The sequence below is a fragment of the Manduca sexta genome, chromosome 27, assembly GCF_014839805.1.
Source record: "Manduca sexta isolate Smith_Timp_Sample1 chromosome 27, JHU_Msex_v1.0, whole genome shotgun sequence".
NCBI classification, from domain to species: domain Eukaryota; kingdom Metazoa; phylum Arthropoda; class Insecta; order Lepidoptera; family Sphingidae; genus Manduca; species Manduca sexta.
The window spans coordinates 4,926,000-4,938,231 of NC_051141.1; the positions used below are offsets into that span (position 1 = coordinate 4,926,000).

The window sequence follows — 12,232 nt, forward strand, 5'->3', positions numbered from 1 at the left end:
GGTGTAAGAGGAAGACTGAAATAATCTATAATATAAAAATGAATTGATGAATGAAAGAATTAATTTGAATCTCTTCTGTGTTATAATTTATATTATAACACAGAAGGAATTATTTATTTCTGTGTTATAATTTATATTATGTAAATTGTAAATATTTGATGATAGTAAAGAATAAAAATGAGTCCGGTACCCTATTGTTGACTTTTTTTTCCTTCGTCCTTAAAGGACAGGCTATAATTGTTCATTTATAAACTTTTTTTTTTCTTTTTTTATCTTTCTAGCTAAGCCGATGTCCCGAATAGCAGAATAAGTATTAAAAAAGTTCGCCGGGTCAGCTAGTTTCCAATATTAAAACATTTTAAAAAAGTTATACCACATGGTCATTTATGTTAATATATTACATAAAACGAAACGCAATTGTTAAACATTTTGACATTTTGTTCCACCAATGAAAAGATAGAAAGCATCATAGCAATGTTGAATTTAACCAATAGTAAATCGAATATTGAATGACATGACCATTATCAACGAATCATTTATATTTTTTTTTATTGTTCATTGGGATTCCGGATTGGTACATAGTACATACTTATAACCTTTCTGTGGATGTTTTAATTAATTCTTAAACAATTAATATTGTTTATTACCGTAGAGTATAATTAATTATTATATTAGGAAAATCCACTGAGAATCCTATAATTTATATATACAATGAATGAATAAAGGTTTTGTGGGGGCTTATGCACTATAACCGCTGCGCCGTGCCCACTGCGCAAATGAACAAAATAATCCGAGTAGTGTAAGTGTATGTGTTTTTTCTTTTAAAATGGCATCGGCCAGCACGGAAATACAAGAACGCTATAGACTGTACAAATTTACAAAAGTGTTAACGCTAAAAGTGGCTCAGATCGTGGTTCAGAGTAGACAAGGCAAGAAAATAAGCCATGACTGCAATCCAAAACCCGATAATGGAATGGAAACTATGCCTCCTTTACAATGGGTGAGTTAAATACATGCCGACCTATTTTAAGTTTAAAAAATAGCATTGTATTACTTATAAGATCATTACGAAGCACGAAAGTCAACATTCATATTACAGTGGAAACAGGATTAACCGGACTATTATTGTCGTAAGGCATTCAGATAATCGGAAGTCCAGAGAATTAAATATATGAATAAAAGCAGTTTTTGTATATATGATTTGTATTAAATATCCTTGCTCGCTATTCCTCCCGCGTTCATGTCGATTCCCAGGATAAAAGTTACCTATAGCATGCAGGGGTAATATAGCTTCCGATTAATGAAAGAATTTCAAAATAACTTTAATAGTTTTGGATTTCAAGCAATTTTGTATCCTCTTATAACTCCTGAGGATACGAATATTCAAAAATCCTTTAGTGCTCACTTCTTCTTTTAAGGAATCTATGTACAAAATTTTGTGCATACAAATCTAGATAGTTTTAGCTATATCTTGATTAATCAATTGGTCAATCAATGAGCTTACTTATAGGTAATATAAGTAACCTCATAGACTCTTGAAAGATTGCCTGGCTACACTGCCCAATTATATTAATATAATTTTATAGATCTATCCAAGAATCATGCTTGTGTTGTGAATCTGGTTCCTTCCATTAGTTGCGACCAGAGTTTCCCAATCTTTTTTTTCTCATAGAACACTGTTTACACAATTTACCTGGTTCCAATGGACCCACTGCAGCAAATTTTCATATTCCCCAGGATATACAAATTTTTACACACTATAGTCACTAAGCTTTTTAAAATATTTTCTCCCTATGTTTTAGTTATTTACTATCAAAACCAGGTACATTTTCATGGACCCCCTCTAACAAACTGTGAACCCCTCTTTTATGGTCATGCTATCCTAAAAAATTTGGATTCGAACGATAGATGCCCGTCAAGTCTTCTATTGGCTCCTGGGGATCTCTGAAACTTAGATCAATGGTTTAGACTATATATTGCTCATGGCTGACAATCCAGATAATCATGACTGTTTAACTAAGGTCCATATAATCAAGTCTCCACTGTATGTGTAAAACATGTTCTAGTTTTAAGTATTTTATGTGTTACAATTTACAAGTTTATCAAAAAGCGAAATGTTACTACAACCATTACTTTGTTGTTTCTTTTTGTATTAACTTGGAATGAATTGCAGTATATTTTATTGAATAATTAATGCATTGCTTAATCTTTTATATTGATGCGAATTTGGTTTCTATGCAAATAGGCGAATTGCTAAGGCTATTGCTAAGTTACTATTTTCTGTAATTGATCAGTTAATTTTCTCTGTATATTGGTACTAAGTATTTGGTAACAGATAATCAAAATGTTCCACTGAATGGGACGGTAAGACTTCTTATTGTAATACAATCACTATTAGCCTATGGATAAAAATGGTTTCATTAAAATGGAATGTTTGCATTATATTTAATGAGATTGAGTAGCCAAATTTTTACATATTACATTGTTCTAAAGAAACATCATATGTATGTATTTACTCTTTATGCATAAACCACATCTAAACTGTATCATTGAATAACAATGTATAATTTATGCTAACAAAAACAAGTTACACTATGTTTGCATTAATATTGACATGTATATGGTACAATGTCATTGATGACTTTGTTATTGTACTTTGAACACAACATTGCTTCTTGAGTTAGTATTTAATAACAATTGATGCAATAGCTTTCTGTTTGAAATTGAAAAATAATGTTAATGAAATAACACAATAGATGACAAATGCAGTCATAATAATATAATATACGCAGTCAAATAACATAAAAAACACATAACATATTTTAAGACTCCCGATTTTGCCTTGGTAAATTTTATTACTGTAGATAGCCAATGCTTGACCATTGAATTTATGTTTTATGTTGTTGTATGGTACTTGATTGTATGATTACTTGCTTTAAAATATTTTATAACATGTTGCCCATTTATTATGGCTTTGTTGTGTCTGTAAGAGGTCTTATTCTGTTTGTTTGGCCTTTTGTTAATTTTATATCCTAATAAGTGAATAAAAAGTGAAAATTCACTGTATGCACAGCGAAAAGATAATTGTATTATAATAAAATAAATTTGATCACCACCATTCTTACTATATTTATAGTTCAACCTGTCAATACCTGATGAACCAAGAGTTAACGAAGAAACGAAACGTGTCCTCAACGGAGAAGTAATTGATGCACTTACAAAAGTTTTGTGTATAGAGATATACTTACGGACCAATGATGGTGATGAGATGATACTTGAGTTGTGGACGGTAAAGTTGATGCCAGGATGCGACATTTGCTCACCCTCTATGGTTTACTACCGAATGAGCGTTATGTTGAAGTCAACATTGACAATATCGAGAATAACACCAGCTTATAAATTGGCACGAGCGCAGAATAAGGAATCATACAAGATTTACCACAAAATATATGGTGGTGAACCAAACTATCAGATATTGGGTAAGACGTTATTGCGATTTAAATAACACGATACAGATTAATATTATGAAAAAAAATATTATATATTGATCAGGCATAGTTGTATATATTTTTTAAACAATGATAAATAACTGTAATAAAATAATAAGCTTTATAGATATGGCTGGCAATATAGTATTAATTGTCGCACATAAATGCAAATAGAAATATTTACGTCAGAAAAAAAAATATTTTCAATTCACAGGTGAGAAAAACAAAACAGTCAAAGTGAGTGAGCTGCGTACACCTATTGGCACAATACTTATAGAAGTTTCATACAGAACGAAAATGACTATATTGCCTGAAGATAGGCTCCAATATACTCAAACCCAAAAGAAACAGGTGAACAGTGATATCATGGTGAAGAGTGATCACTTTTACAGTGAAAGTCCTAAAATACCAAGGTAAGTAATTTGGGTATGTTAAATGTTTTTGGTGCCTAAAGTAATTAAACAATTGTCGTGTTATTTTATGCTGTTTGTATTTCATTTAAGTTACATATTTAAAAATCATGTAAACTTTCAGGAGAACTCATAATGAGAAAAAGGAGCTTGATTTATCTAAACCACTTACGGCAGGAGCGTTTGTAGATCATGCCAAAATGAAAGAGCTACATGAATCCCTAAGTCAACAATTGCCACCGGAACCACCTATGGCGTGGCTGCTTGCTGAGAAAGAAAGGATGGAAAATGTGAGTTTTTATATTTATTCAAATTAGAAGACAATTAATTAATAATGCAGTATGCAATAAAAATAGCTTAAATTTTCTCATTTTCATATTATGGCACTTTTATTAAGTTTCTATAAGGTAAATATATTTTACAGAAAATGAAAAAGTTAGCAATTGGTGAACGTCCCAGGATAGAGCAACCAGGGCCCAGTGAAGCGTCCACGTCATCGGGCCACGTTGTAAGCAAGGCGATAGAAGTGCCAAAACCCAAGAACACTGATAAGTACTCTGCATTGATGGTAATTTTATTTACTACTTACATAAAGATAACTATTTATTTAGTGTGCGAGAAAGTCAGTGTTGGTGTATATAGCGGTTTTCACAGTGAACAAAATTATAACTGCAGTGTTTGAATTTATGCAAATTAAGATGTTTATTCTATGTATTGTTAATATAATATATATTTGCATGATTATTGGGTTGAAAAATTTACGCTATACAACTAAATTTAATGCATGTAATTTGTATAAAAAGTTTGAAATATATTCCATGGATCTTGTCGATATATGTTATGTTCCACACACAGTACTAATTTCAATCACCAAGTGAGAATTCCAAATGAAGTTTAAAAATGATCAATGTAAATTTCATGTTATATAATAATAAATATTTTGTCTTCAACAGTTTCTGACTGATACTATTTTTGATATAAACATTTCCAGGAATTTCCATTTGCGGATGGCAGTCCAATAGCAGAACTGGCAAACTTCTACCAAGAATGTTTGCAGGCGCGGTCTGTAAGCGACGAATGGACTGAACTTCTAGAGGGTTCTGTGTCCACCGACTCGGAGACACTTTCTAAACAACTGAAGATGTTCGAAGATGCAGTTCCAGAGTTCGACAGCATGGTGGCATCAATGTTTAGTAACTCAGAGACAGGCTCAGAAAACTTCTAAACTGACAGACTTTTTATTCATAATGCAATAGAAATTTTGCTATTTACACTCACTCACCTTGACTTATGTGGTCCCTTAAACAATGCGGGTATTTACACCAAGAGAAGACATGCTTTGAATAGCACAATTATAATCAATATAATATGACACGATGTCTACTCGTACCCAAAATTGTGACCACTAACTAACGAGGCTTCTGAAAAGATCAGTCAATGAATAAGTAAACTACAGTTTATTAAACAAGTTCATTAAACTGGTAAGTGAACAGGGCATGCCCTGCCGTTGTATATATTCAATATACTATTATTAAGGTGTTTAGCACCATTGGTAGATTTGTGGATTGTAGAAAATAGTCATTTTTAGGTAATAGCTTCACATATCCAACTATTATGTGCGTTTGCTAGTAACATTGATGTTTGATGTCTTATTTATTTGAACAGTTGTGTCGAAGCCTTATTTATTTTTTTTACTTTGTTTCATTTTATGAACCTGACCAAAATTATGTTATGACACAGAGATGTAACATTGTAATTGGTGTATAAATATAATGCTCTAAGTCATAATGATAAGACTGAGACGGAAAGCGAATGTTGAGTACTAGGGAATGAAATAAGGGAAATGTCGACTGAAATTTTGACTAATTTGCTATGATGTGTACTCATTTTCAATTGTTGGTTATTAGAAAATTAATATATCATGTTATATATCAAATTATATTGTATTGGCTTAATGCAACAAATATATCTAAATATTGATGTTGAAATGGCATAATATTTATAAATTTAAGTATTTATAGATTAAGTAGTACTTATGAATGTTGGTGTTTGGATAGTTTATATGTGATTCTCCTATAAACTTCCTGCATCTTCGCTCACAATGAATAGAAGTGGGGTTCACTTACGTACAAGTGACTTTCTTGGACATAGACCTGGTGATCATAGAAGGCATTAATTACTAATTTTAAACAAATGAAATAAACGCAGCCCATTAACTATTTTTGTGCCAGCAATTATTCTAAAACTATCGTAATACTCATAGTCTAATATCTTGAAACCAGGTAACCGTTTACTAAAGGGCCCAGTGGGTACAAGAATGGCCTATGTACTTGAATTTAAATTTTTCAAATAACTTGTCAGTGTTTTTTTTTTAATATATTTCGTACATATGCCATAAAACCTCATATTCATAATATAATGTATGTAATTTTAAATTCATATATACAAAAAAAAAATCTCTACAAAAACATTTGGCCGTTCTTGTGCTTGTTTTCTTTAATATTAAATGGTGTGGTTGGTAGTATTACACAACTATGACAGAAATTTACCGCGTTAATAAAAACCGTAAATAGGCAACGTTTTTGCGAGGTTTCAGTTTATTATTATTTATTCAGAATAGTGATTAAATGTGTAGTAGTAAGGTCCATAGTAAATAGTGGTGTATCACTGAGTAAAAGTTGGTGTCCTTGTAGGAAAACATCGTCAGTAAACCTGTATAAGATCTCTATTGAAAATTTGAGAGTGTAAAGTCTACCAATCCGCGCTAGGCTAGTATTGTGAACTAAGGCGTAATCCCTCTCAGTAGTAGAGGAGGCTCGTGCCCAACAGTGGCACAGTATATAATACAGGGCTGATATTATCACCTAGTGCCTGATTTAATCAGCAAACCGGATATTTGTCAGTGATGTGACACTAAAATGCTCTTAGTATGTACTTAAGTAAATTGTACTATTAGATTAACGAATATTGACATATATCAGAGATTATTAAAGTATTTGATAATATTTTTTATAGAAAATATCAGCAAATAAATTAGTTACTTGTGCCAAAAGTTTCAGGAATGCAATAAACAAAAATATTTAATTCTGGAAAGCAGTTACCTAATAACCGACTTCAGAGGAGCGGGAAGTTCTTTCGTGGAGTCCTCAATTTGGTTTAATATTTTTTGATATGCTGTCATGGCCGATATTTAAATGTTTCGCATAAAACTTTGATAATAACCACGGCTTGTGCTATATCTCATTACAAAAGATTCGAATATTACAGTGTAACTTTATGAGTGCTCGCATATATAACTTATTACCATTGTGCCTTGGACTTAACCTGCCTAATAGTTTGCCTTCAGCTATCTCGTTGTGTAATAACAAATTATAATGTTATCATAATTAAAAGGATTAATAATTCAGAGCTGTGAAGTGAATTTAGAGGTATTAAAGAATATTTTGAACTAGATATTACTTTAAGACAGATTATATTAGTATAGACACGTATTATTCCAATAATTATAAAACATTAGCTGTGTAATTCTATTAATCCACCGCATCTGCCCGATAGCACGTGTTAAAATTTACTGTAATCGCGCGCAAGTGCCAGTACTATTAAAAATGTATGATCTGAAGTTTGTCCTTTTACTAGTCTGTGTTGCACTTCAGTGACGTTAGCTGTAATTCTGTATAACAATTATTGTACGAGACAATCGCGTTAAGCTTGCGTTTTACTTCCCTTCCCACCCCGTCGGAGATGACTGGCTCTTGCGCGTGGACTATATTCATCACAATTATGAATATTCGTACTATAAATTTTCGCAGTTATGTGCCTTACCCAACAACTTCGTTAAGATAGCAAGCGTGTGCCAATTGTATAATATTAATGGTAATAATTACATCGAATAATCTAAAAGTTATTACACTCCATCCAGAGTTGGAACAAATGTTTGGCGCTGTATAATAAAGCGAATTCTTATAACGAGTTGTGTCTATCATGAATACTGTTAATTATGTTGTAATAAAAAGTTATTTTAATATCAGTTTTGATATACTTAAATACTAATAGGTTTTCATACAATTGTCCGATGCAGATAGATAATAGTTTAATCAAGAGTTTAATCCAAGCTAGATGCTTGGATTAAACTGATGGACCATTCATACGTATTGAATGGCTCAATCGTATTCCTTTAACGTTAATGGGGGTAAATGGTAATTTTTAATGATATTGGTACATTATTATTGAAAAAAATACATAAATAAATATTCGGAAATAGTAACATTCTTATAGTCCTCATCGTCGACTTTTTAAGGGGGCAAATCTTAATTCACTATCGTATTTTCTATTAACTATCCCCCTTATTCATAAACGTTATTTCTCTAAGGACGGAGCACTGTGATAACAAGTCTGTTTCTCAGCTTTGTTTATCTGACGGCTTACTGTTTGTTCAGCTTTGTTTATCTTCAGCCAACTAGATTCAAGTTGTATCTCAATATTAGCCAATCACAACGGCCCTATGTCTACGCAATGCGAAGGCTGCCATGCCGTCAGCACCGAGAAACAGACTTTTTATCACAGCAAAGATGGAGCTTAGATAAATAACGTCTATGGGTATGTCAACACAATTCAACTGCACGCCAGACTTAGCTCGGAAGTCTATAGTTAACTATAACTATAACTTAACTAATAACTATATAACCAATACGAAAAGTTGAGAATTATTTACGTTAAAATCTAATTTTGTTACTTAATACTCTGATAAATAGTTCAAAATTAACGATTTGTACTAATTTCTACTTGTGTTGTTTTGACTTGGTTTTCTGTTCTAAATAAGGTTACACGTTCTTTTTTTGGGTTTCGGCGACCCTGTTGTAAACAGCGGGGGAATCTGCGAATGAGATACGGGAATCTCCCGGCTTAGCGCTGAAGGGACCTGGTGTAGAGTGGAGAAGAGTGGCGGAAGAATGGGAACTAACTATATTGGGCGGGGAGAAAATATATAATATAGACTGAACTAGCCCAGGCTCGTGCGAAATGACCCCCGAACATGGCCGTGTATCCGGTGTGACGATCGAACGCACAAAAAAAACTGCATTCATTCAACTTGTTTTGTTTTATGTGTATCGGACCCCCGCAGTAAAAATCAGGGGAAACCTGCGAATGGGATACTGGAATTCCATGGTTTAGCGACTGCATGGGCCCGGAGGAAGGTTGGGAGGTAATGTCTGAGAAAGGAAAGTGTGGGGGGAGGAAAAGAAACCCTCTTAGGATGCGAGGAGGGGGAAGGCCAGGAAATGATCGCGAGCTTATAGGTCTCAATGTGTATTGTTACCCTAGAGATATAATGTAACTGTGTGCACAGGGCCTCGGCAAATGTCCCCCCGTGCATGGGCATACATTAGGTGTGGAGACCAAGCGCGCGAGAATTTCCTTTGGTTCAATTTGTTCGTGTCCTATTCAGTGTTAGTTCTAGAAGTGTCTAATATATTCATACATACTTAACGCCTAAATTAAGAAGGGTTCGGTATAAAGCTACGGTATACTTTAACTAACCCATACATGCAAACTAATAAACTAATCCACATACTTATCACAAGTTCAAACAAATTTGCTGTAGGACTGTTGTACAGCTCTGCTGGATACTTTGTATAGTAACATTTGACATTTGAGTATACAGACTACACTAGACGTAGAGGTCAAGAGGCATGTCTGGTCGACAGGGTTAAATCGATTATATAAATCGATTGTAATTTGACTCCACTGACCGCATGGATTAATATCGATATATCACTATGGTCAATGAGAATAATAACATCAAGGGATTTATGGTCAATTGAACGTGTAACCTTTTAAATTAATCGTTGCATTACGTAACTGCATTATTTTCCATCGAATTGTGTAAATGTGTTGTACACCAGTATTTTTCGACCCTGAACCACAGTAAAACGATTATCGAATCTTATAAGCGGTGTTTTGCTTAAATTCTTTGCATCCTGGTGTAATAAAAAAAACGACGTCCCAATAACACAAAGATGTATCTAGATTTGAGCAATTTGAGAAAATATATATATATTTTTTTAATGTAGGTTTATAAAGTAATAATCGGTTGTTTATTAGGTTAGTGATTATTGTATTGTTATGAGGGGCTTATTTTAATATATCTTTACTCAAATCGATCAAAACTACAAGGTAACAGATTAAATAATACCATTTCAATAAATATTAACTGTTCCAGGGACGGATGAATTATAACGCCATCTTAATGGCCTTCTGTCCACCTGTTATAGCTGTTTTCTATAAACGATCCCGATCCCGATCCCGATCTCAATCTCTAATCCGATTCTGAGAATGAACTAATCAATATAACTCGTTTTGTAAGCATGTCAAAAAATCTTTGTTCTGATTGGTCCATTTCAGCGATAGATCGAAAAAAGTGATTGGGATCGTTGATTGAAAATGGCGGTAAGAGGATCAAAGTGCTAAGCTAATGTCGACCTTATCAGTCTTACTTGTAAAACACAAATTTACTCGATCAGCTGTAAGTCAATACCCGCCATCTTGTCACTTAATTAGGATTAAACTAAAAAACCGGTGATGTTTTTGACAACTATTTAAGCAATTCTGAACCACCTCTTAACGCTAAAACAAATTTATAAGTAAGACTATATATTCTAAACAACGTATACTGGAGCGTTCAATTCAATTACGTTTATCACATATGATAGTTCAGGAGCGTCCTCATTTAGGACAGAAAATAAGCAAGTCGCAAATCGCAATATTATGCATTGGAAAATACTAGCGTACATTTGTATGTGTGTGAGCTTTTGTGTATGGCATTATTATTATGAATATACTTAATCAGTACTCGTAAAGATCTAGTTACATATAGTATCTAGACAATAGGTTATAATGTTTGAGCTTGAATTATATAGGTCGTTGATTATAGAATTGTAATTATGATATATTTATAAAGGCGGTGTCATATTAATATATTTATGCTAAGTTAATCTATTTTATTTTCATGGAAATTTATGAGGGAAATGTCTACGAGCAATTTATTTGGGGGTTGGAATGTGAAATAGCATTTATTTTTGTCTAGTTTACATGATAGAATGAATAATAATATGAAAGTGTTAAAAATGTTATTTTGGGTTGTAAGTTAAATAGGTTTTGAAATTTTAAGTAGGGCATTTTGGGTTTTGTGAACTCTATCCCTACTCTGTTTCTATAGGTCGGTTCACTAAAGCTGGCACTCCCATAATACCCACACCAACACAATTTTACACAGTATGTTAGAAAAAAAATTCATATCATTACAATTGATGGCACAGATACATAGATGCAAATATTATGCTATATTTTTTGTGTTTGTTAATGATTCGTGAGCCTTAAGTTGTCATGACAACTGACATAATCAGTCTTACTTATAAACTGTTCTAGAGTTATAAACTTGTTTTAGCGTTAAGAATAGCTGTCAAAAACATCACGGTTCCTAGTTTGAACCTTATTAAGAGCAAGATGGCAGGTTTTGACTTACAGCTGATCGGGTAAATTTGTGTTTAACTAAGAATAGCTTTGCGAAAATTTTATAAGTAAGACTGAAGATGTTTATTATCTGATGCTACCCATTCTTAACATATGCATATGTTATACGGCCCAGCTATAGATAATCGACGTATAAATAAGATTGATAAAAACTTTTATTAATGATATTTAACAAGTCATTTCATGCGGATTTCGACACTGATACCAAATTTCTTAGTTGCTAATTGCATGTTGTCTACTTTATTAGTTTTCTTACACACTACAATTAATTTACAAAGACTGGAAATCAATATAAGAAGGTAGGTTTTCCTCAGTCGAATACTCCTTTTGCGTGGGAAACTACCACTATGACAGGCTATTCTAAATTTCAAAATTCTAAATATTTAATAATTTTATATGCTATAGTTTAATCGACCGTACAGTAATTTAAGCTTATTAATGTGTGACATATGAAAGCATCCTATTGCGCTGACGTACGAAGTGGGGAATTAAATAGAACCGAAATCAATCATATTCTAAAGAACTTTAAATTGAATTTGACATAAATATACGGACGTTTTCAATAAACTTTTTTCTATTTATCACTAAAATGGACCAACCAGAATAATTTTCTTTGACATGCTTCTAAATTAAATATTTTGAGTTGATATGTTCGGAGATTGGATCGAGTCGTCGTATAAGCCAGTTTTAGATTAGAATCGTTTATTGAAAACGGCCGATTATAAACGAGGGACCACTCCGTCCGTCTGCGTTCACCCTAGGTCATCCATCTAAAGTAAATCTATATTTTAATATCAGTCTTAT

General features: G+C 32.8%; 1 protein-coding gene across 1 annotated transcript; it reads left to right on the plus strand.

Moving 5' to 3' along the window:
* Nucleotides 1-569: 569 nt before the first annotated feature.
* On the plus strand, nucleotides 570-12,149 carry LOC115446034 (autophagy-related protein 13 homolog). The gene is made up of 6 exons (XM_030172581.2): nucleotides 570-1,000; nucleotides 3,137-3,479; nucleotides 3,703-3,901; nucleotides 4,023-4,188; nucleotides 4,323-4,466; nucleotides 4,890-12,149. Exons 1-6 carry the CDS (start codon nucleotides 827-829, stop codon nucleotides 5,121-5,123), a joined length of 1,260 nt encoding a protein of 419 aa, XP_030028441.1. The 5' UTR covers nucleotides 570-826; the 3' UTR covers nucleotides 5,124-12,149.
* Nucleotides 12,150-12,232: the final 83 nt, after the last annotated feature.